Source organism: Heterodontus francisci, chromosome 5 (assembly GCF_036365525.1).
Source record: "Heterodontus francisci isolate sHetFra1 chromosome 5, sHetFra1.hap1, whole genome shotgun sequence".
NCBI classification, from domain to species: Eukaryota; Metazoa; Chordata; class Chondrichthyes; order Heterodontiformes; family Heterodontidae; genus Heterodontus; species Heterodontus francisci.
The window spans coordinates 132,397,197-132,424,070 of NC_090375.1; the positions used below are offsets into that span (position 1 = coordinate 132,397,197).

General features: G+C 42.1%; 1 protein-coding gene across 2 annotated transcripts in view; it reads right to left on the bottom strand.

The window, feature by feature from the left end:
• Positions 1–26,874, bottom strand: part of LOC137370056 (band 4.1-like protein 3) — a 384,274-nt gene that overhangs the window by 94,748 nt on the left and 262,652 nt on the right. For both annotated transcript variants that reach the window (XM_068032108.1, XM_068032109.1), the window contains 3 exons: positions 16,913–17,017; positions 13,016–13,058; positions 3,775–3,850 (listed from right to left, as the gene is read on the bottom strand). In XM_068032108.1, coding sequence (XP_067888209.1) covers positions 3,775–3,850; positions 13,016–13,058; positions 16,913–17,017 — 224 coding nt within the window. The remainder of the gene's footprint in view (positions 1–3,774; positions 3,851–13,015; positions 13,059–16,912; positions 17,018–26,874) is intronic.

Genomic DNA, 26,874 nt, shown 5'->3' on the forward strand with positions numbered 1-26,874 from the left:
CTCATCATCCGGTCGACCTTTGCCAATCTGATTCACCCAATTTATACGTAGATTAAAATCACCCATAATTATCACCATACATTTCTCACAAGCCCCCATTATTTCATCCTGTATACCCTGTCCTACAGATTGGTTACTGTTAGGGGCCCTATAAACCACTTCCACAACAGACTTCTTACCTTTACTATTCCTCATCTCTACGCAAACTAATTCTACATCTTGATCTCCAGAACCAAGGGCATCTCTCTCGATTGTACCAACGTCATCATTAATTAACAGAGCTACCTCTCTGCCTTTTCCTAGCTTCCTGACCTTCCTAAATGATATGTACCCTTGAAAATTCAGGTCCTAATCTTTGACATCTTGCAGCCATGTCTCTGTAATGGCTATCAGGCCATACATATTTATTACTATTTGTTAATTCATCTGCTTTGTTATGAATATTATATGCATACAGATGCAGAGCCTTTAGTTCTGTCTTCTTACTATTTTTGTAACCTCTAGTCTTATCTGCTGGTGCACTGCTATGCTTTCAGTACAGCAATTAACTGCAATTAAATAAATGAAAATACATTTATGATCACTCCAAGCTATCATTTAAAATTTAATGAAACTGTTGACCACATCACCAGTCCCATACACCAGAATTGATATGCAGATCTCAATTTGTCAAAAGGTGCGTATGCTTCGTTTTACTTGGAACAATGTCATAGCTCTGCAGCATGGCCCACACTGACCTGTATTCTCATTCATCCACAGGCACTGGATGCCAAGGTCAGAGATGCCCTAAACTTTATTTCTTTGGGTTCATTCCGGCCTAGGCAAATCAGGTAATTTCAATGGCACATAACAAAAATAGAGTAGTAATATTAGGAGGCTAATTTCACTAATATAGACTGGGAAAAATATAGAGCCAATGGTAAGGAAGGAGGAATTTCTGATATTGATCGAGAAAGTTCTCCTGTGCACATATGTCTCCAGTCCAACAAGGAAGGAAAGAGTGTTGGATTTGGTTCTGGGAAATGAATTAGGGCAAGTGTAGCATGTCACAGTAGGAGATCATCTTGCTAACAGCCACTATATAGCTTGGTTTAAAATAATTATAGAATGGGATTGTTTTCTGGCCCAGACTTGGCACTGTGGATGCAGCATGTACCCAAAGTAAGAAGCCTAAAGATCGATAGAAATTGTCCCTGGGCTTCACCTGAATAGTTGGGACAAGCTGCCAGCGTTGGTCCCACATCCACAAGCAGGCCATCAGAATGGACTCTGCAAACCTGCATCATCTAATTTACATAATCAAGGGGCCTGACACCAGTTTTAGACATCTGCTTAGGATTTCATAGTCTGGCCAGTGCCTGCACAGATCGAGCGCAGGCTGTTCTATTGCTTAACGGGGAAGCTTCATGCTTGTTTTACAGCCAAAAAACTGTTGCAATGCATACTAATTTCAATCACCATGTATCAAATTTTCCCAATTATGCTTACTATCACTTAGCCACAGTAAAAAGCCAGAATAAAATTTGCTTTGGGAATTTAGATTTGTCACAAAATTTAAACTGTTATGCAGATAATTAAGTCCTGTTCTGCTGAATAAACAGCAATTAATACTCTTCCTCATTTTGTGAATATGTAGGGTGCAGAGTTTAATCTAGCATGCACAAAACCATTCCCTTGAACCTGCTCACCCCCATCCATTAAATTAAGGGTTTTGGGGACAAAGATCTTTTCATTTATTTACACAGAGTTTTTTTTTCATCTCGATAACCTCCCCTCCTGAAATCTTTTGATTTCTTCCTGAGCTGCAGATGTCTCACAGCTGGGACAGATCTTATCCTTACCTGACCAACACAGCATGCACTTCACATAAGGATCACCTGAACAATCACTGAGAGTGGAAAAATTACCTCATTATCCCTATCCTGTAGCTCAGGAGAATTAACATAAATTGCACTGACACTATGGCTGCTCAATTGAGATCAACTAATTCAGCATAGACCAGGGATTTAACCTGGAGCCTCTCTTGGGTATGGTTCAATTAATCACTGGACAACTCATTGATGCATTGGGGTGAGCTAAGCTATGTATTTTAATAGAACATCTATTGAAATAGCTTTTTCTAATAATCAGCATTCTAAAGTAGAACTAGGGAAATACATCGCATCATTGATAAACAGAAAGGTATAATGTTATCTATCCAGATCTTTGGGATGAACACAGCGAGAAAATAAATGCAACAGAATTGTTTTTTTTTAATCTGGTCAACTTTGTACTTTGGTGCAGAAATGGCAACAGAGATCTCACAAGATACATTGGGCAAGGTTTTCCCCTTCTGTGCTCATGAGCCAGGGTTCTCTGCCCATTACGGTTAAAGGTCAGAAAATTGTGGTTGGCAAATAAAGGGGTGGAAAACCCTGGGCACTTATTTTGGCCCTTTTTTTAATACTTCCCCACTGCACCCCCCCACCCCCCCGCATCCCCCATCACTTTGAAAATAATATATACTCTTTCAGCACTTTTCTTTTTTCAAAGACTGCTTATATCAGCATGATTTCTAGGCGCCAGAAGTGGAAGGTAGTGGTACAGAATGAATAATCTGTGTTTGTTGAGAACAGTGTGGAATTCAACTGCAATGCAGTGGAATGACAAGATGTTCTGCAGTTCACCCATTTCTGCTGGAAGAACCCTTGCAAGAATTAATACATTCTTGTGCATCTCCACGAATATTAACAAACTACCAGAGAGGTCTGGTCAGTTACCCCAGGCAAATCATGCTATTATTGCAGATTTCTTTAAGGCAAAAAAAATTAGAAATCTTCTGAGATACTGAAATCTGATGCAAAAACAGAACATGCTGGAAGCATTGTGTCACACAGCAACAGTGGAGAGGACATAACATAATAGTTCAGTGTGGACCCTTAGCCAAAACTGTGCATTTTCACTCTCTCCGCCTTAAGGTAGATCTAGCAGAGCGGCAAAAATATGACTCCATTTACAATCAGTTTTTAAAAATTTATTCATGAGATGTGGTCATCAATGGCAAGGCCAGAATTTATTGCCCATCACACGATACCACTTATCAGCCCAAGCCTGAATGTTGTCCAGGTCTTGCTACATGCAGGCACAGATTGTTTCATTACCTGAGTTATACAAAGGAAAGTTTAGCATTGGCAGATTATTAGTAATACTGTGACTCAATCAGTTCAGGTACACTGCACATTTAATAAAACAATAATCCGACAATCATTGCATCCTGCTTTTTCAAGTTCTCTTCCAATAACATTTTGTTTTATTATCTATGTGCCTTACTTCAAAAATTTATGCGAAACTCATTTCTCAACCATTACTTTCACTTTTCTTCTCTCCATGTTCACCTCTCGCCCTCTAAACACTTATGTACGATGAGTACTATACAAATATAATTGGTTTTTGAGTTATTTTTCACTCTCATGGGTTAGGACTGTGCAAGATTAAAAATTACCTTTCTTTTTTAAAATCACCATTAGATCACCATAGTTTACTTTCATATGAAAAATTAAGTCTGATCCACCCATAATCACTTGATTGGTTTCTGCAAAATCAACTTACTTTGGTGAATACTGATAATTTTAATTTTTTTTAAACTACAATGGTATAACAAATAGGAGTTTCATTCAGACAAGGCATACACTACCTCTTATGATTGGAGAAGTCTTGGGGAAGAGAGTTCACAAAACAAATTTTGATCGCACAGTTCTCCACTGCAGGTACTAAAAGAAAGATTCCTTCACTCACCTGGTGATGTCCTCAGAGAGCTGGGCAGGATCCGGAGGGTAAAACTTTACATTGAATGCAAACTGCCACAAACCACCTATATGGAATCAAATCATTATTCAAACATCAAACAGAGCAAAGTGATTTTAAAATAATAAAATCTCCAAGAACTACTTTTCCATTACAAAAAGTCCAGGATTTTTTTGACTTAAAAATATCAACTTTAAAATGATAAATGAGAATCCGAACAAATAAATTAGAAACACTCATAGGTTAACTGTCACCGTTTGCATTTACCTATCCCTACAGTAAATGTGATCAACTTAACAGCATTTAGTCAATTTTCTCCAGACAGCCTTGTGATTTTAAATTCATTAATCACCTGAGCAGTAGATAGGTCACTTTACAGTCTCATAATTCTTTTAAGAAACATTCTCAGTCATTCAATTCATGTGGTATATCAGTCTCTCAAAATTGTGCCTGATCTATTCATCAAGAGGTCTAGAGGTCTATGTGGCACAAAAATAATTTACAGTGCTGTCAGTTTACATTGTGTTAAATAAGTACATTTACATTTATCTACAGCTTTACTTTTCCATTAGCAGAGAAATTCTGCATTGGACAAATTACCACGGTTGCAACCAAGTAAATAGAGGTTCAATTTTAGTTCCAATAGTAATTGTAAACACTCAAGAAAATTTCAGTGCGCTTTCATCTACTTTCCTATAAGTGGGCAACTGCTCAATGGACTAAGTGGAACCACAAACCTGCCCAATTCTGACTCTAACATCATCATTAGTTTGGTAGGCAAAGGAGGGTAATGGATGTCAGAGAGATCTGCTGTATCACACTGAATTACTTCACCTCTGAAACCTTCAGCTCTCTAGCAGAGCAAGACTACACCTTCTTCTGGCAGGGCAGGGATCCTGAAGAACCAAGACAGCATGAAGTGGGCTTCGCCATCAGAAACTCCTTGCTCAGCATGATAGAGCCTCCCTCAAATGGCTCGGAACGCATACTGTCCATCCGACTGCTCACCACCTCTGGTCCAGTACACCTACTCAGCATCTATGCTCCAACACTCTGTTCCGCACCTGAAGCTAAAGACCAGTTCTATGAACAACTCCATAACATCATTAGCAGCATCCCCAACACCGAACACCTATTCCTGCTGGGGGACTTTAATGCCAGGGTTGGGGCCGACCATGACTCATGGCCCTCCTGCCTTGGGCGCTATGGCGTTGGAAGGATGAATGAGAACGGGCAGAGACTGCTTGAGTTGTGTACCTATCATAACCTCTGCATCACCAACTCGTTCTTTCACACTAAACCCTGTCACCAGGTTTCATGGAGGCACCCAAGATCACGTCGTTGGCACCAGCTAGACCTCATTGTCACAAGGCGAGCCGCCTTAAACAGTGTTCAAATCACACGCAGCTTCCACAGTGCGGACTGCGACACCGACCACTCCCTGGTGTGCAGCAAGGTTAGACTCAGACCAAAGAAGTTGCATCATTCCAAGCAGAAGGGCCACCCGCGCATCAACACGAGCAGAATTTCTCACCCACAGCTGTTACAAAAATTTCTAAATTCACTTGTAACAGCCCTTCAAAACACTCCCACAGGGGATGCTGAGACCAAGTGGGCCCACATCAGAGACGCCATCTATGAGTCAGCTTTGACCACCTACGGCAAAAGTGCGAAGAGAAATGCAGACTGGTTTCAATCTCATAATGAAGAGCTGGAACCTGTCATAGCCGCTAAGCGCATTGCACTTTTGAACTACAAGAAAGCCCCCAGCGATTTAACATCCGCAGCACTTAAAGCAGCCAGAAGTACTGCACAAAGAACAGCTAGGCGTTGCGCAAACGACTACTGGCAACACCTATGCAGTCATATTCAGCTGGCCTCAGACACCGGAAACATCAGAGGAATGTATGATGGCATGAAGAGAGCTCTTGGGCCAACCATCAAGAAGATCACCCCCCTCAAATCTAAATCGGGGGACATAATCACTGACCAACGCAAACAGATGGACCGCTGGGTTGAGCACTACCTAGAACTGTACTCCAGGGAGAATGCTGTCACTGAGACTGCCCTCAATGCAGCCCAGTCTCTGCCAGTCATGGATGAGCTGGACATACAGCCAACCAAATCGGAACTCAGTGATGCCATTGATTCCCTAGCCAGCGGAAAAGCCCCTGGGAAGGACAGCATTACCCCTGAAATAATCAAGAGTGCCAAGCCTGCTATACTCTCAGCACTACATGAACTGCTATGCCTGTGCTGGGACGAGGGAGCAGTACCCCAGGACATGCGCGATGCCAACATCATCACCCTCTATAAAAACAAAGGTGACCGCGGTGACTGCAACAACTACCGTGGAATCTCCCTGCTCAGCATAGTGGGGAAAGTCTTTGCTCGAGTCGCTCTGAACAGGCTCCAGAAGCTGGCCGAGCGCGTCTACCCTGAGGCACAGTGTGGCTTTCGTGCAGAGAGATCGACTATTGACATGCTGTTCTCCCTTCGTCAGATACAGGAGAAATGCCGTGAACAACAGATGCCCCTCTACATTGCTTTCATTGATCTCACCAAAGCCTTTGACCTCGTCAGCAGACGTGGTCTCTTCAGACTACTAGAAAAGATCGGATGTCCACCAAAGCTACTAAGTATCATCACCTCATTCCATGACAATATGAAAGGCACAATTCAACATGGTGGCTCCTCATCAGAGCCCTTTCCTATCCTGAGTGGTGTGAAACAGGGCTGTGTTCTCGCACCCACACTTTTTGGGATTTTCTTCTCCCTGCTGCTTTCACATGCGTTCAAATCCTCTGAAGAAGGAATTTTCCTCCACACAAGATCAGGGGGCAGGTTGTTCAACCTTGCCCGTCTAAGAGCGAAGTCCAAAGTACGGAAAGTCCTCATCAGAGAACTCCTCTTTGCTGACGATGCTGCTTTAACATCTCACACTGAAGAATGCCTGCAGAGTCTCATCGACAGGTTTGCGTCTGCCTGCAATGAATTTGGCCTAACCATCAGCCTCAAGAAAACGAACATCATGGGGCAGGATGTCAGAAATGCTCCATCCATCAATATTGGCGACCACGCTCTGGAAGTGGTTCAAGAGTTCACCTACCTAGGCTCAACTATCACCAGTAACCTGTCTCTAGATGCAGAAATCAACAAGCGCATGGGTAAGGCTTCCACTGCTATGTTCAGACTGGCCAAGAGAGTGTGGGAAAATGGCGCACTGACACGGAACACAAAAGTCCGAGTGTATCAGGCCTGTGTCCTCAGTACCTTGCTCTACGGCAGCGAGGCCTGGACAACGTATGCCAGCCAAGAGCGACGTCTCAATTCATTCCATCTTCGCTGCCTTTGGAGAATACTTGGCATCAGGTGGCAGGACTATATCTCCAACACAGAAGTCCTTGAAGCGGCCAACACCCCCAGCTTATACACACTACTGAGTCAGCGGCGCTTGAGATGGCTTGGCCATGTGAGCCGCATGGAAGATGGCAGGATCCCCAAAGACACATTGTACAGCGAGCTCGCCACTGGTATCAGACCCACCGGCCGTCCATGTCTCCGTTATAAAGACGTCTGCAAACGCGACATGAAATCGTGTGACATTGATCACAAGTCGTGGGAGTCAGTTGCCAGCATTCGCCAGAGCTGGCGGGCAGCCATAAAGACAGGGCTAAATTGTGGCGAGTCGAAGAGACTTAGTAGTTGGCAGGAAAAAAGACAGAGGCGCAAGGGGAGAGCCAACTGTGCAACAGCCCCAACAAACAAATTTCTCTGCAGCACCTGTGGAAGAGCCTGTCACTCCAGAATTGGCCTTTATAGCCACTCCAGGCGCTGCTTCACAAACCACTGACCACCTCCAGGCGCGTATCCATTGTCTCTCGAGATAAGGAGGCCCAAAAGAAAAAAGAAACCTTCAGGTGGCTGTCTCCAATATCTTGCTGACTTAACGCTAATTTTGGTTTTGCTCCTGGAATGGCAAAATAGCAGTTCCACTGCTACAAAACGGTTCATGATTTCAGTCTGCCTATGATGGCAATGTAACTGAAGAACAAATTAAAAGTCTGATGTTCGTGCAAAACAAAAAGTGAGTTCATCACTACACCAGCATGCACCAGTAACCAGGATTTTAAAAATCACTGAGATCAGAAAGAGATGATCGATATCAACTGCATTTGGAATAAGTATCACTAAAGGATATATAAAGAGAGAAAAATCAATAGAGACTGTAAATTTGAAATAAAAGCAGAAAATGCTGTAAATACACAACAGATCAGCGTAAAGATGCAAGACATCTGGCTGTCACCTTTTTTAATCTCAAACCCCCTCTTGATTTTGAACGCCAGCAGATCACCTCTTAACTTCCCCTTCTCCAGTGAAGAGGTGGAGTTCTATAGTCTCTCAACCTTGGTGATATCTTACTCAATTTCGCTGTACCTAATCTACAGCTTTGATATTCCTCCTAAAGTAGGGCACCCAAAACTGAATCACAGAATAATACAGTGCAGAAGAGGCCCTTCGGCCCATCGAGTCTGCACCGATGCATTAAAGACACTTGACCTGTCTACCTAATCCCATTTGCCAGCACTTGGCCCATAGCCTTGAATGTTATGACGTGCCAAGGGCTCAAGTAGGTACTTTTTAAAGGATGTGAGGCAACCTGCATCTACCACCCTCCCAGGCAGTGCATTCCAGACTGTCACCACCCTCTGGGTAAAAAAGTTCTTCCTCAAATCCCCCTTCAACCTCCTGCCCCTCACCTTAAACTTGTGTCCCCTCGTAACTGACCCTTCAACTAAGGGGAACAGCTGCTCCCTATCCACCCTGTCCATGCCCCTCATATTCTTGTACACCTCGATCAGGTCACCCCTCAGTCTTCTCTGCTCCAGCAAAAACAACCCAAGCCTATCCAACTCTCTTCATAGCTTAAATGTTCCATCCCAGGCAACATCCTGGTGAATCTCCTCTGCACCCCCTCCAATGCAATCACATCCTTCCTATAATGTGGCAACCAGAATTGCACACAGTACTCCAGCTGTGGCCTTACCAAAGTTCTGTACAACTCCAACATGACCTCCCTGCTTTTGCAATCTATGCCTCGACTGATAAAGGTAAGTGTCCCATATGCCTTTTTCACCACCCTATTAATCTGTCCTTCTGCCTTCAGAGACCTATGGACAAACACGCCAAGGTCCTTTTGTTCCTCGGAACTTCCCAGTGTCAGGCCACTCCTTGAATACTTCCGTGTCACATTACTCCTTCCAAAGTGCATCACCTCACACTTTTCAGGGTTAAATTCTATCTGCCACTTTTCTGCCCATTTGACCATCCCGTCTATATCTTCCTATAACCCAAGACACTCAACCTCACCGTTAACCACTCGGCCAATCTTTGTGTCATCCGCGAACGTACTGATCCTACCCCCCACATAGTCATCTATGTCGTTTATATAAATGACAAACAATAGGGGACCCAGCTCAGATCCCTGTGGTACGCAACTGGACACTGGCTTCCAGTCACTAAAACAGCCGTCTGTCATCACTCTCTGTCTCCTACAGCTAAGCCAATTTTGAATCCACCTTATCAAGTTACCTTGTATCCCAGGTGCATTTGTTTTCTTGATAAGTCTCCCATGTGGGACCTTGTCAAAGGCTTTGCTGAAATCCCTGTAAACTACATCAACTGCACTACTCTCATCTACACACCTGGTCACATGCTCAAAAAATTCAATCAAATTTGTTAGGCCTGACCTCCCTCTGACAAAGCTATGCTAACTATTCCTAATCAAATTTTGCCTCTCCAAGTGGAGATAGAACTGGGCAGATTATGCCAACTGTAACTTGAATAATTACTTAAATTTGTTTATTATCTGTCTTTGTACTTTGTGCCCCTTTCAAAATTTAGCATCCCAGATACTTATTTTTAAAATATAAAAGCAGCTTTAGCACCCTGCTCCCTGCCCCTACTTTTAAAGATTTGTCTAATGTACCGCAAGTAACACTACTTTTCTGTTCTTTTTAAGTTGTACCATTTAGTGTATATTCCCTCTCCTTGTTCTCCAGTGCCAAATTTGTCACCTTCCAATGCTCTACATTAAGTTTTATCTGACAGTTACCTGTTCAATCTACAAACCCATGTGTCCTCCTGAATTTGCTTACAGTTCTATGCACTATTAACTATGCTAACCATTTTTGTATTATCTGCACATTTCGATACTCCAACCCTTATATCAGCGTCCAGGTCATTGTTGTTTAAACTACTAAATTGTCCAAGGCATTGCCCATAGTCAGTTAGTAAATATATGGATTTTCGTGCATAAAAACAGCATTGAAGTTGAAAAAAACACTTTGAGGCCTCCCACAGCTAGTAGGGTCTATGCAGAAATGCTCCACAGCACCATCCACATTATGAGCCTGCCAGGTACTCATGTCTTTCTTGATGTAGCTATTCCCCCATAGAGTTCCAAGGCATGTGAAGCCCTCCAATACTCAGCCAAGAAACTAATCATGTGTGAGCATGGGCACCACAGCTGGCATTCTGTGCTGGCAGGTTATTTTTGGCGAACACTACTGCACACACTCAACATGTAATCACGTGCAATACTACTGGATAGGGATCAGGAATCATGGCTGATTTTTCCCATCCTATAAAGGCTAATTGCAGCAACCCCAGCATTGCCCCAATTGAGATTATGGATCGAAGCAGAAATCAAAACTAGCAGCTTCCCTGGTCTTTGTAGCTCAAAAACACTTCAGATGTTGCTCTTAACCATTAAAACATTAGGGAAGCACAATCAAAGGTTTATTTCTATATATAAAACCTTCTTTGGCCTCCTTGTCTCGCGAGACAATGGGTAAGCGCCTGGAGGTGGTCAGTGGTGTGTGCAGCAGCGCCTGGAGTGGCTATAAAGGCCAATTCTAGAGTGACAGACTCTTCCACAGGTGCTGCAGAAAAATTTGTTTGTCGGGGCTGTTACACAGTTGGCTCTCCCCTTGCGCCTCTGTCTTTTTTCCTGCCAACTGCTAAGTCTCTTCGACTCGCCACACTTTAGCCCCACCTTCATGGCTGCCCGCCAGCTAAAACAGTACTGCAGTAAATGCTATGACCTTGCCAAACTAATGATTGAGTTCTTGTAAATGCAATGGAGCAGCATTGAAAGAGAAAAGCACAGTAGGCCAGTCTCAGAAGAGAATGTGAACTGGGACATGGGGGTGGAGGAGGTTGCAATGGTTGAGTTGCATGAGATCTTGAACAGATATGTAAAGGAGGATGAGGATGAGGATTTTGTAATCAATGTATTGAAGGAGTCGGAACCAGTTTAGGTCAGCAAAGACAGGATTTAGTGGTGAGCAAGACTTATTGCAGGACACAGATCGATGAGTTGGAGTTTGTGGGGGTGTGTGGGGGGGGCCTGCAACAAGAGTATTGAAAAAGGTTAAGCCTAAGGGTGACAGGCATTGATTAGAGTTTCAGCAGCAGTGTAGCTAAAGTGAAGGCAAGTGTGGCTGTGAAAGTGGAAACACTTAGGGACAAGCAAGATATGGAAATTGAACACTAAAATAAAAGCAAAATACTGCAGATGCTGGAAATCTGAAATAAAAACTGAACGTGCTTGAAATAATCAGCAGGTCTGGCAGCATCTGTGCAGAGAGAAACACAGCTAACATTTCAGGTCTCTGACCTCACAGATCTGAAACATTAACTCTGCTTCACTCTCCGCAGATGCTGCCAGACCTGCTGAGTATTTCCAGCACTTTCTGTTTTTATTATTAATAGAGATTGAATCTCAGTTGAAGATTGCTTAAAATAATACTTTTAAGCAGAGTATAGTGCTACAGTGGTATGGAATTACTAAAAACAAGAGGGATAACAGTGAATGCAAACAGATACCATGGCCAGGATTTAATACAGAGGCAGTGGCACCGCTCACCACTGGAAAATTCTGGGCGATCCCGCCTCAGCCAGCCCTGGAAGCCATGATCAGATTTTATGATCATCAGGCAATTACTTGCCTGAGATCGTGGCTTCTGCCTCCAAGAGCTGCCAGCTCGTCATTCCCAGCAGTGCGACCAGTGTGTCAGCTATGAGTCAGCATGGATTTCACAAGGGAAGACTTGATTAACCTTATAGAAAGGACGGCACAGTGGTTAGCACCGCAGCCTCACAGCTCCAGGGACCCGGGTTCGATTCCAGGTACTGCCTGTGTGGAGTTTGCAAGTTCTCCCTGTGTCTGCGTGGGTTTTCTCCGGGTGCTCCGGTTTCCTCCCACAAGCCAAAAGACTTGCAGGTTGATAGGTAAATTGGCCATTATAAATTGTCACTAGTATAGGTAGGTGGTAGGGAAATATAGGAACAGGTGGGGATGTTTGGTAGGAATATGGGATTAGTGTAGGATTAGTATAAATGGGTGGTTGATGTTCGGCACAGACTCGGTGGGCCGAAGGGCCTGTTTCAGTGCTGTATCTCTAATCTAAAAGCTTCACCACGTGGCATGGTCCCCAACCCCTGCTGGTAAAATAGCAGCGACAGCAGGTAGAGGCCCTTGTGTAGCCATTCATTAAGGGCCTCAAATGACCCAAAGGTGGGGTGCCCACCATGAGAGGGGGGTGGGGCAGCGTTAAAGTCCAGCTCACAAGAAGTCTCACAACGGGACCACGGTGAGTCTGGCATCTTGTTTGGTGTCATCGTCATGTTACTTCCTGAAAATTCTCCTTGTATTAAAAATACTAACGATTTTAAAAAATTGATCACAATATCTTTTATGTTTAATTTCCCAAGCATTCTCTCTCACTCCCTTTCCATAATTACTTTGCAGACCTGAGTAATGTTTGCTGCATCTTGATCATTATGTTAAATTACCATTCCATCCATTCCTGTTTCAGCCATTTCCCAATAACTAGGGTTGGGATTAAATGGCAATTGTAATTTCAGTAAAGCAGGCAGAAAACCTTAAGCGGCATCTGCTGCCTTTTGTAAGAGATAAGAAAATATACGAGGCATTTTACCTTTTGACTGCAATAAGACTTTATGAAAACAAAAGCATTAACTGGAAAAATTAAATAAGCAAAAAGATAAAAGCATTTGAAGGTTGCTTTACTGATGAAAGGTCTAACAAAATGTGAATGGAAATAATATCGTGGTAAAACATAAATAGAAAGCTACTTCTGTGTGGTACCTTTCAACCGTCAATCCATACAAACTACATTTCAAGTCATTAGTAAAATATGCTTACTTCGGATTTGCTTTTTAATTTCCTTGGCTGGGTCCAACCAGTTCTGAAATAAAACATTTAATATGTTTATTTTACAAATATATTAGGGAATCGAAAAACATAATGCACGACACAATCAGATATTTTATCATCATTTACCTCAAAATGAAACAGATCAGTTTAATGCAGGATGACCGAAACCTAAGCTACAAAAGGGTTACCCCAAATCAAGTTGCAATTAGTAAAAACAATACTTTATTGAGAAATCGTGCTGAAGGTCTGGCCACATTTTGCAGGACATTAATAAGATTGACAAGACTAAGAGACTAAATGAGATAATTAACCATCCAAAGATTTCGGTGACATCAGGTAGATTCTAAAAGGAAGTTATAACTTAGGTAGGCAAGCAGATTTGAATGAATGGGAAATGAAAATAAGGAAGTACTTAATTTTAATCCCAATTTAGGACATGTGGAGTTGAAATAGAGATACTGTGCTTGACCTGTGACTATAACCTACTGGTCCAGATTTTGCTGTAGTCGTAACGATAAGACTACAGAGCTCACCATTATGGAGTAAAACAGACAGCAACTTCTGGCATCAGCACATGCAGTTAAACAAGGATATCAGGAAGTTGCTGCCCAAGTTGCCCTGCTCTTCCAGAAGCTTTGCTCTAACAATATCTCGCCAAAAGATCTTAGTATTCATACATTTAGAAAGGTGTAAATTTGCAGTACTTACCTACTAGATACCCACTAAACACACCAGAAAAGGTTAGGGCTTATTAATTCAAGTGCATGAATTTTTAATGATGTGATAAGTCTTAATTAGAGGGTGGTGAGTGCCTGGAACTTGTTGCCGGGGAAGGTGGTGGAAGCAGGTACCATAGAGACGTTTAAGAGGCATCTTGACAAATACATGAATAGGATGGGAATAGAGGGATACGGACCCCGGAAGTGCAGAAGGTTTTAGTTTAGGCAGGTATCAAGATCGGCGCAGGCTTGGAGGGCCGAATGGCCTGTTCCTGTGCTGTACTGTTCTTTGTTCTACTGCCAACCAACCTCTCTGGCATTGAAAATTTCATTTTAAAAGTATGGAGTCTCATTCCTTCAGATTTTAATCGTTAGAGATCATTTTTAAAACTTTTAAAAATCTTCTCTGTCTCTTTTATCTCTCTTAATTCCATCTTTCTATCCCTCTCTATTTTGCTTTCGGTACATTATTTGGCAATGGATTAAATATTTTAACTTACATTCAGACTGTATGTGGCCCCGAAAAGACCAAGCTGTTTTGACCTTCTAATAATAAGAAGTTCCAGTGCAAAAAGTATGTGTCAAAATAGCAAGTGCCATTTGTTTACTGATAACCACAATATCTGGGCCAATATTTGTGTTTCTCAAATGCCAAGCTCAGAAACTAGCAAAAGCTGATGTAGCCTCCCAAAAATTAATAACTCAAAAGGACCTCTAAATGTGAGTCTATGACATGTGAAAACAAGAAATTACACAAACTGCAATGCAGCACAACTGATACATTAAGCAGTAGGCTTATCCAAAATGTCCCTTCAGAAATTGATTTTTAACACTTTATAGAAACATAGAAAATAGGAGCAGAAGTAGGCCATTCGGCCCTTCGAGCCTGCCTCACCATTCATTATGATCATGCTGATCATCCAACTCAGAGGTCTGTTCCCGCTTTCGCCCCATATCCTTTGATCCCTTTAGACCCAAGAGCTATATCTAACTCCTTCTTGAAAACATACAATGTTTTGGCCTCAACTGCTTTCTGTGTTAGCGAATTCCACAGGCTCACCACTCTCTGGGTGAAGAAATTTCTCCTCATCTCAGTCCTGAAAGGTTTACCCCGTATCCTTAGACTATGACCCCTGGTTCTGGACTCCCCCACCATTGGGAACATTTATTTGGTGCATTTTGCAATATTCTGGAAACTACAATGAAAATGGGCATTGCATTCTTTTTTCATCAAAAGGAAGAGACTTTTGTTGAATTTTTTTTTTAAAGCTACTCTAATATTTGGACAGCAAATAATTTTTCCTCATAGATAAAGCTTTTTCCTTCTGGTAGCAACAGATGCTTAATACTGCCAAGAATAACAGTTTTTCTTTAATTTCCTGATTTAAAAAATGGTTAGGGCAAATAGGGTATTCAAACCCAGTCTTACTGACCAATGAAATAGAGGCAGCAATTTAAATGGTACATAGTTCTCCCGAATACTGAACCTGACACCAATTGGTGGTGCATTTCTAGGGAATATGCTCCCTTTGAAGAATTTGCATTTTTAGATTAAAAGTTGCGGTTGCATTACTATTAACTCCATCCAACCTGTCATCCAATTGAAGACACTCGCTCCCTGCTCTGACCCTTCCAGGTTTCTGCAGGCAGTCTGTCAACCCCCTCAATTCACGTGGCTCTCATAGCCTCTTCTAAACTCCTTACTTTTAGCTCTCACTCCTTATCCTTCGTCCTCCCACTCATTTGCTCTTCTGCCACTCCAAGTTCATGTTGACACCAATCTGCCTTTCCCACCCACAGTTCATACTGGTACTCTCTTATCTTCAGCCCACTCTAAGATCCCTGAACTCAAAGAATTAATGACTACAGTATGTACTGCTGACTATGACTTATAGCAGTAATAGGAGCTCAGAAGATGCATGGAGCAGCAGCCTGCACTGCAATGACTGCACATGTTAAACTGGACATTTGCCTTGGATTGAATTTAATTGCTATATCTAATGAAGTAGTGTAAGATACAAACTAATTTTGTTCCATTTTGTGATAAGCCACCTCACGCTCCTTCTGATAGCCCCTGGATGCCAGAAAGCATGCAGATGAGGCTTTAAATCTTCTGATCTTGATCCCTAAGCTACAATTATTCAAGTAAAGGGTCCAGTGAATGCCTCATCAGCTGTCAGGTATTAAGGCTGCTGCAGAACTCTGTGTGCTGAGTATCTTGTAACGTAACCTATGTCAGTTGAAGATAACTATTCTCATGCTGGCCTCTGCTCACTCCGATGAAACTCCAGACAATCTGCAATAATCACTCTCTGGTTCCAAATCCTGTGTGACCTCTTTAGGCTGCAGTAAATAAGACAAACTGCAGCTACACCTGGATCAATATTGAAAGATTAGGTGACTTCATGCCAATATTACAATTAGTATAATATTCCTAGAGATAATAATATGCTATAGATCCTTCTTTTTTTCTATAATGGAGGAAGTAATTTTCCAATCCAAACTGGGATGTAGGGAATTCATTCAATTTGCTGAGCACTAGGCATCAGGCTCTTGTTTGGGATGACATTCCATGCAAGTGTATTCATTAAAGATTCCAGACTGTGACATAAATATTAGCCGAACTTTGTCTTTTCTCTTTCCTAAATTTATTTTTAATTATAAAAAAAAAGCCTCGCTTCTCAAACTAAATGATCACATCTATGATAACATTAAAAATGAAGTCGAAGTTCTTGACCAGTCCAAAGAATCATCTGGGAATGTTTTAATCTTCACTTTTCACCTGGAAGTAGCAATACTGCAGCGGATTTGAAGCTGACGTGATGAGAGACCACCGAACTGAAGTACTCTCGCATATCTGGTCCAAGTGACACACACCCAAAAACAGCTCACATTGATTCAAGTTATTTAATGAAACTGGTCTATAAATTATCATTTGGCCTATATTTCTGCAAAAATAAAGTAGACAGAAGCATAAAACAGTGTTCCCTGCTTTAACTCAACTTCCAGTAAAATCAGTGAATGGAGGAAAACAAAGGCCACAAAGCAGCACAAGTGTATCAGCAAAGTGAATGTCAGCATTGCCATGGCAAGAAAAAGAAAACTAATATTTTCTCTATACAAAAGGTATAACTGAAACAATCCAATATTTAACTATCGAATTTACCTTTTGATTTTCAGAGTCCCGAAATGTCAGACCAAAGTAATCTTTTTCCAGAAGGTTGAGCTGCCCACAGACTTTGTCAAAGAGAACCTGTCCCTTTGCACGTTTCTGTCCAAAAAGAGAGATTTATCAGTGTGAAAACAACACTAATCAGCAGGAAAATTAAACAGATCTCAAAGTTAATACTTTTCATAGCAAAAAACACTTGCAGTATCAACAGGAAAACAGAACCATGATTTTTTTCAAAACCCTCAACCATCTATACAAAAGTGTGTGAAGTTGCTCATTTGAAAAGGAAACGGTTTACTGAAGCAGAATCCACCAGCACTGCCTACTGGTACGACACACTTATTCCTCGTTCCTTCCCCACTTCCCCAATCAGTACCAAAAGTCAAATTTAACCAACATTACAGTTCAACATTTATGCAACACTATTTTTCTGCAGCAGTTTTATTATATTTTCCACTTAATTAAACTCCTTTTTATAAACTGTCAGTTATGTAGCAACGAGTTTAGCTTGCTTGATAATTTAACATCTTCTGTCAATAATTTTATTCGGGAGTGGAGAGAAGACCATATTGTCTGCTAACTTCTAATAGCAAATTCTAAGACAGTATGAACCTGTCTTTGTCAAGATAAATTTCATTGCGTTTTTGCCCTGAAAAGCCATTTGTAAATGAAAGTGGAGCAACTGCATTGAATGTTGGAGTAACAGTGTAAGGTACACATTTAATTCGTCCACTCAACTGAGTCTTCAATTCCTTTGCCTTTTCCATTTTGAGTTGTGCAGGGTCCTTAATGGGAACTGTGGGAAATACCAAGCAATGGCCAGTTTCCTTCTTCGAAGGCAATAAGATCAGAGGAAGAGTTGTCTCCAAGGTCACTCTTACACACCTCTGAGCAGCTAGTTCAGAACGGCCCTGGTGTAAGTCTAGGGTACATTACTTAACGGCCCTTACAGCCAACAGCAATCAATTTTTATTGAACTTAATAAAATGCAATCAAACGTTTAAGATTAAATGGGAAGAAATTGGTGTTCGGTGAAACTGCAAAACAGGCAATTGCGAATCAACGGCCTGTTCTACACAGTGCCCAACAGTCTTTGCTATTGAAGCTGACATGAAGTTTGCTTTTGGAGAAAAGTTAAGCAAATTTATCATGTCAGGTGCTGGGGCAGAACAATTTCACAAAAAGGTCCTACTTATTATGAGATTCTAGAATCGTTCAGCACACGCCCACAGTGCAGTCCGATCCAATATGGTGGACAGCACACTTCCGCCCACCCATAACCCCTCTATCCTTGAAAATCACTGCCACAATGAAATAATATTTTCAAGTATTTAATCTTCAAACTTGGGATGGGGAAAGCTACGCTATGTACAACTTATTATGTGATATTGCTTGGCACAGGCAGGTATAAGAAAAAGCCATTCCTATAGCTGCCACCAACAATGATTTGGTTGCAACAGGAAAAGAGCTGCTGTGAAGAACCCAGTGGAAAGGCATCAATGCTGAAAGTCAGGTAGAACAAATTACGATGCAGATACAGACTCAAGAATGGTGACACAACTATTGAATTTTCTGCTGTACATACACACAGCACTTCCCCATTAGGGCTTGGATGGTTGCTTTTATGTTTAGTTTGCATTTGATATTTTAGTAAATAGCAGATTGATTAACATTTTAGTTGAAGTGTTTAATTGAAGGTGAAGAGTAATTTTTCACTTAAGGTGCTTAACATATCTTTCTTTAGCACTGCATTTAGAATTTAATCGATTGCATCTTTAACTCATGTTATATTTTATGCCAAAAATAAAGGTTTTCCTGCTTCACAAGTATCTTACCCAAGTGCAAAAAAGGATATATTGACCTACATTTCGCTTTATTGGTGTCCAGTAGGCACATCTGAGGGGCACTGTCCCATGGAAGAGGTAGCTGCTCAGGTCTTTGCTACAACAAATTATTTGCAGGCCTGGGGGTACTCCAGTTGCAGGCCCACCCATTGTTTGGGTACTGCCATCCAATATTAAGCGGCTGAAAGAGCTGGGATTAGAAATTCAAGCACGCCATTTTTGGCTGCAAGTAACAATCACTGTGCCAGAATGCTGAGGTAGAGGTGCAATATTGCGCCTTGGACTTCATTGCCATAACTGCAGCTCAGCAGTGAAGTGCAATAGAAGGTCAGGCTGTTGACGGCATTGTAGCAACCCTTAAATAAGTCAGGAAGATGAGTGACTGGATCAGGAAAGGAGGAAATCAGTTGGGAGATGTCTGGCAGCAGATCATATGCTTTTAATATGAGGATAGGAAGACTAGGAATGCTCGCCATTCAGGAGTAAAGTTTTACAAAATTTGCCTTGTTGTTGCGGCCCAGGTTTCTTGACCACTGGCTGCCTTAGGGCGAACAAATCTTGCAATGGGGGCTTCAAGCAGGCATCAAGATCCTTATCTGCATATGCACTGTGTCAGGAAAACCCCACCCTGCCAAGACTGTGGCACACATTATTTCGCCACATGATCAAAACTTAAAATTGCAAGCCCTGACTGGAAAGACATTTCCATGGTAACAGACAATGTTGAAACAATGGGAATCCAGCAGTTGCTTCTCCAATACACAGAAGTGATCAGATCAGCTTTAGTCACATGGCTAACTGGCTGTGGCAGAGAAATTTGAACCTCCAAAGGATGTGAAGAGACTGTTCCATATAAGGAACTGTCACATGACTAACCTGTGGGGCAACCTGGGAGCCTTAGCGTTTGAACTCCCATCAAAGGAATTTGAACTCAGACAAAGCCGTGTGCTCATGGAGTAAACACCTCTCCAGGAACTGAAGCAAGAATTACAGCCTCTCCTGTCTGCCTGCCTTCATCTCTTCCCACAGAACTGAATCTTGTGAAAACACATGAAACTAAAAGAGGGAAATATTTCCTACATGAGCAAGGTTCAAGACTAATACTGGGCCCCAATGCAACGCAAGACCATACCTTCGATCAAGGACGACAGCGAGCTCGAGAAACCAGTAACAATATATTGCCTCAAACTGTTCGAAGTATCTTTTCTTCTGCTCTTTTCTCTCCCTATTTTGCACCTTTATATCACAGGTGCGTGCTAACGGGGGCACGTTTTATATCTGTAAGCGTGAACCTTATTAGAGTTTAAGTTTAAGGTTTAATAAATTTCATCTTTCTGCTTTAAATCAAAGAAAGCCTGTTTGTGCTCAGTTCTTTGCCTTATAATTGGAAACAGTGAACAAGGATTCACACAAAGGGGAGCTCAAAACACAGTGCTTTTAAAGATTAAACCCTGTTACAATAAAACCAGGTAAAGATAACAAAAGACCCCTAGACATTGCTCACCTGGTCGTAACAACTGTTTCAGGCATGGGCACTGCATGTCACTTTTTTGATCTTTTCCAACATGGCAAGTAGCACACTTCCGCCTGTCTGCTGTATTGGTTGCTTAGGAGACTGTTTATTGCCTAAAAGAAATGGGTGCTGTGCAGCAAATGTTTGGACCCTCATGTGCAGTTCTGGTTCAATTTAATCTCAATGTAAGCAGAAGTAGAAATATACTACAGCGCTTCTGATATGTCTTTTTTCCTCAACCGAGGATTCCCCTTCACTAATGGTTGACAGGGTCCTGAACCGTATCCGACCCATTACCCGCACTTCTGCCCTCATCCCTTCCCCTCCCTCTCAGAACCATGAAAGGGTTCCCCTTGTCCTCACTTTCCACCCTACCAGTCTTCACATCCAAAGGATCATCCTCCGCCACTTCCACCAGCTCCAGCACGATGCCACCACCAAACACATCTTCCCTTCTCCTGTCAGCATTCTGAAGGGACCATTCCCTCCGCGACACCCCGGTCCACTTCTCCATCACCCGACACCTTGTCCCCTTCACAGGGCACCTTCCCACACGACCTGTGGAGGTGTAATACCTGCCCTTTTACCTCCTTTCTCCTCACCATGGCCCCAAACTCTCCTTCCAGGTGAAGCAGCGATTTACTTGTACTTCTTTCAACTTAGTATACTGTATTCGCTGCTCACAATGCAGTTGTCTTTGCAGTGGGGAGACCAAACACAAATTGGGTGACCACTTTGCAGAACACCTCCACTCAGTTCGCAAGCATGACCCTGACCTTTCAGTTGCTTCTCATTTTAATTCACTACCCTGCTATCATGCCATATCTCTGTCCTTGGCTTGCTGCAGTGTTCCAGTGAAGCTCAGCACAAGTTCGAGGCACAACACCTCATCTTCTGATTAGCACTCTACAGGCTTCTGGACTCAACATTGAGTTCAACAATTTCAGAGCGTGACAGACACTTTTTGTTTTAAACACTTTTTTTTATTCTTCAATATTTTTTATCCATGTCCTTGTCTTAAACTTGGTTTTTCATGTTTTTGCTTTCGGACAGAGATATTGATTATTCTGCCATTAACACTCTCTTCTGAACTAATGCTTTGTTTTTTAGTACAACTATTAGTGCTCCCTTTGCCTTTTGTTCTGTGAAATCTCTGTCATTTAATCTCTCCTGCCCTCGGCTCTATCACCTTCCTTTTTCTTGTTCTTCCCCCCCGGCAACCCCTTTCACTTGCTCAAAACCTATTACATTTCTAACCTTTACCAGTTCTGATGAAAGGTCACAGACCTGAAACATTAACCCTGTTTCTCTCTCCACAGATGCTGCCAGACCTGCTCTGAATTCTAGCACTTTTTGTTTCTATTTCAGATTTCCAGCATCCACAGTATTCTGCTTTTATATAGGGGTAAGAGTACACCTGTTTGGTGTACACCTACATACAACTGGAGTTGGGACAGGGAGTGGGGCTAAGTTTAACTGAAATTTATTTCTCTCTGGTCAGATTTTGTAACATTGCTTACAAATCCAAGGCTTTTTCTGATCCTATAATATTTTATACTTACTGATTTACACTGATTTCTGTTGATAGCTTTCCAATCTCCTCTGGAGTGACAAGGTATTGAGGGACAGGATGAGAAGGAAGATAGGCAGATTGATCCAACAAAACAATCTACATGCATGTTGGACACATGGGCCATTTCCTGTACTTAGAACTCTTACGTTATCATGTTGACAAAGGAAGACTACGTACTCAGCTAACATCTTTGAATCCAGCATAAAACCAAAATGAATTCTGTACTTTATTAAAAAAATAGAAATTGAAACAAACCTGACAATGAAGCATGAAGGAAGAGTTTAAGAACTTGAAAATTATCAACATGAAGGCATAAAGGATTATCATAATAAATACAACAGATTGCAAACTTAATAGATCCTTAGCAAACTCCAAAGTCTTTGTGACCTTTACTTGATTTGTTTTAAATGAATAATTCACCAAGCCTCTCAAATTAGATTTGATACAGTTCATAAAATGTCAAAGGTTTGTTATGTTCACGGTAATTTGGAATGATTGATTTAATCGACAGAACTTTTGCAATTCGGATTATAAAACTCAGATGCTTCTCGCAGAATTCTTATTCTGTACTCAGTGGGAGTCCTGTATCCATATTGCAGATTTATTATGCAAAATGTTTTGTTTACATTCCGTTAGACATTAGTGGGAGTTATTGTCCAAATAAATTTCTGGAACAATTACAAAGCTGACACAAATAGTCTTCTGAAATACAGGCACAGGATATTCCAGGCTTAGACTTCAGAGTACAAATGATCCCATTAAAATCAACAATGTATGTGTCAGATTTTCACTAACAGGATTTTCAAATTATCAACACACTTTATCTATCGTGTACAGTCATTCAATCGCAATGAAAATAACTGTTATGGTATTTCATTCATGTGGTAATTATTAGAATATTCATCACTAATTTGATTTAGGATAAGACCACTGCAGGGATAATACTTCAAGATTATTTTTTTTTAAATTAACAGATACAAAACTATATTTTCCATAGGTTTCTGTGACATTGATATAGAAAGAGAAACTTTTAATTTGTTCATGGGATGTGACCGTCTCTGGCAGGGCCAGCATTTATTGCCTGTACCTAATTCCCCTTAAGGTGGTGCCCAGTTGCCTTCTTGAACCGCTGCAGTCCATGTGGTGACAGTACACGCATTGTCCTTTTAGGGAGGGAGTTCCAGCATTTTGACTCAGTGACAATTAAAGAATGGTGATATAGTTCCAAGCCAGCATGGTATGTGACTTGTAGGTGGTGGTGCTCCCATGCACCCACTGCCTTGTATTTAAGGGGTTGTGGGTTTGGAAGTGGCTGTCAAAGGACTCTTGGCGAGGTGCCGTAGTGCATCTTGTAGATAGTACACACTGCTGCTACTGTGCTCTGGTGATGGAAGGAGTTGATGTTTAAGGTGGTGGATGGGGTGCCGATCAAATAGGGCTGCTTTGTCCTGGATGGTGACGAGCTTCTTGAGTGTTGTAGGAGCTATTTTCCACATTTTCAGGTAGATGCCAGTTTTGTAGCTGTACTGGCTAGGGGCAGACTAGATCTGGAGCACAAATCTTCAGTACTACAGCCGGGATGTTGTTAGGGCCCAAAGCTTTTGCTATATCCAGTGCCTTCTGCCATTTCTTGCTATCATGTGGAGTGAATCAAATTGGCTGTTGACTGGTATCTTGTCTTGGTGGGGACCTCGAGAGGAGACAGAGATGGATCAACCATTTTTTTGAAGACGTAACAAGAAGGATTGATGAGGGTAGTGCAGTTGATGTGGTCTACATGGATTTTAGCAAGGCTTTTGACAAGGTCCCACATGGCTGACTGGTTAAAAAAAACAAAAGCCCACGGTTTCCAGGGAAATGGAGCAAGCTGGATGCAAAATTGGCTCAGTGGCAGGAAACAAAGGGTAATTGTTGACAGGTGTTATTGCGACTGGAGGGCTGTTTTCAGTGGCGTCTGCATGGCTCAGTACTGGGACCCCTGTTTTTTGTGGTATATATTAACGATTTAGGCGTAAATATAAGGGGGGGGGGGGGGGAAATGATCAAGAAGTTTGCATGCGACACAAAAAATGTCCGTGTGGTTGATAGCGAGGAACATAGCTGTAGGCTGCAGAAAGATACCAATAAACTGGTCTGGTGGGCAGAAAGGTGGCAAATGGAATTCAACACGAAGAAGTGTGAGATGATGCATTTGGGGAGGTCAAACAAGGCAAAGGAATACACAATTAATGAGAGAATATGGAGGTGTGAATGTCCACAGATCCCTGAAGGTAGCACAACAGGTCGATAAGGTGGTTGAGAAGGCATATGGAATACTTTCCTTTATTAGCTGAGGTATAGAATATAAGAGCAGGGAGGTTATGCTGGAACTGTATAAATCATTAGTTTGGCCACAACTTGATTACTGTGTGCAGTTCTAGTCACCTCATTACAGAAAGGATGTAATTGCACGAGAGAGGGTACAGAGAAGATTTACAAGGATGTTACCAAGACTGGAAAAATGCAACTGAGGAAAGATTGGATAGGCTGGGGTTGTTCTGCTTTGAACAGAGGAGACGGAGGGGAGATTTGATTGAGATGTACAAAATTGCGAGGGGCCTGAATACAGCGGATGTGAAGGGCCTATTTACATTAAGAATTAGAATTAGAATATTACAGCGCAGTACAGGCCCTTCGGCCCTCGATGTTGCGCCGATCATCTGACCTACACTATTCCATTTACATCCATATGTCTATCCAATGACCACTTAAATGCCCTTAAAGTTGGCGAGTCTACTACTGTTGCAGGCAGGGCGTTCCACGCCCCTACTACTCTCTGCGTAAAGAAACTACCTCTGACATCTGTCCTATATCTTTCACCCCTCAACTTAAAGCTATGTCCCCTCGTGTTTGCCATCCTCATCCGAGGAAAAAGACTCTCACTATCCACCCTATCTAACCCTCTGATTATCTTGTATGTCTCTATTAAGTCACCTCTCCTCCTCCTTCTCTCTAACGAAAACAACCCCAAGTCCCTCAGCCTTTCCTCGTAAGACCTTCCTTCCATACCAGGCAACATCCTAGTAAATCTCCTCTGCACCCTTTCCAAAGCTTCGACATCCTTCCTATAATGAGGTGACCAGAACTGCACGCAATACTCCAGGTGCGGCCTCACCAGAGTTTTGTACAGCTGCATCATGACCCCGTGGCTCTGAAACTCGATCCCCCTACTAATAAAGGCTAACACACCATATGCCTTCTTAACAGCCCTATTAACCTGGGTAGCAACTTTCAGGGATTTATGTACCTGGATACCAAGATCTCTCTGCTCATCTACACTACCAAGAATCTTCCCATTAGCCCAGTACTCTGCATTGCTGTTACTCCTTCCAAAGTGAATCACCTCACACTTCTCCGCATTAAACTCCATTTGCCATCTCTCAGCCCAGCTCTGCAGCCTATCTATGTCCCTCTGTACCCTACAACACCCTTCGACACTATCCACAACTCCACCGACCTTCGTGTCATCCGCAAATTTACTAACCCACCCTTCTACACCCTCATCCAGGTCGTTTATAAAAATGACAAACAGCAGTGGCCCCAAAACAGAACCTTGCGGTACACCACTAGTAACTAAACTCCAGGATGAACATTTGCCATCAACCACCACCCTCTGTCTTCTTTCAGCTAGCCAATTTCTGATCCAAAGCTCTAAATCACCTTCAACCCCATACTTGCGTATTTTCTGCAATAGCCTACCGTGGGGAACCTTATCAAACGCCTTACTGAAATCCATATACACCACATCCACGGCTTTACCCTCATCCACCTGTTTGGTCACCTTCTCGAAAAACTCAATAAGGTTTGTGAGGCACGACCTACCTTTCACAAAACCGTGCTGACTATCGCAAATGAACTTATTCTTTTCAAGATGATTATAAATCCTGTCTCTTATAACCTTTTCCAACATTTTACCCACAACCGAAGTAAGGCTCACAGGTCTATAATTACCAGGGCTGTCTCTACTCCCCTTCTTGAACAAGGGGACAACATTTGCTATCCTCCAGTCCTCCGGCACTACTCCTGTCGACAATGACGACTTAAAGATCAACAACAGAGCAGGAGGTGTCAGTGACTTGGGGGCATAGATTTAAAGTGATTGGTAGAAAGATTAGAGGGGTGATAAGGAGAAGGCAGAAACCATCAACTCATTTAAAAGATGCCTAGATGAGCACCTCAAGTGCCATCACCTGCAGGGCTGCAGTCCAAAAGCTGGAAAGTGAGATTAGCCTGGGTGGCTCATTTTTCGACCGGCGCAGCCTCGATGGGCCAAGTAGCTTCCTTCTGTGTTGTAAATTTTCTATGATCTAGCACTTCTGGCTGAAGCTGGTTGCAAATGCTTCAGCCTGGCTTTTTTACTTCATATTTCACATGGTGGTGGTACAGTGCATCGGTATACCAACACTTGAATTTTCTCCTCCACTGTTACATAAAGAGGATGCACTAATTGCTGTCAAGACATTTCTGCAGAGAAGTGGAGTAAACTTATGGAAATGTCAAGGGTGGTCACTCTTGTATTCCCCTCCCAATACACATGCTCAATGTTTTGGGCATCAAATATGAGAGTCTGGAGTTTCCATTGGATTCTCCAGGAGATTAGCCGAATCCACGGGGGAAAATACAACAATTTGCATTTATATAGTGCCTTTAACATAGAAAAAAAATGGCCTAATGTACTTCACAGAGGTATAAGTCTGACAAGAATAGATGTCAGGCCAAAGAAAGTAAGTTTTTAAGGAAGGTAACCAAAAGGTTAATCAATGCAGTGGATTTTAAGGGTGGCCTTAAAGACAGAGAGGTGGAAAGGCAGAGGAGTTTCGAGAGTAAAAAAAATAGCTGTTTACACGATTTCTCTCGGGGTGCCACCAATCACCTCCCAAAGTTGCAAATGAGAGCAAGACAACACGATGGGAATTCTCGGGGCATATTAGTCTCAGAGCATACTGTTATGCCATTTAAATTTCCTTAAAAACTGCAATGCAAATAG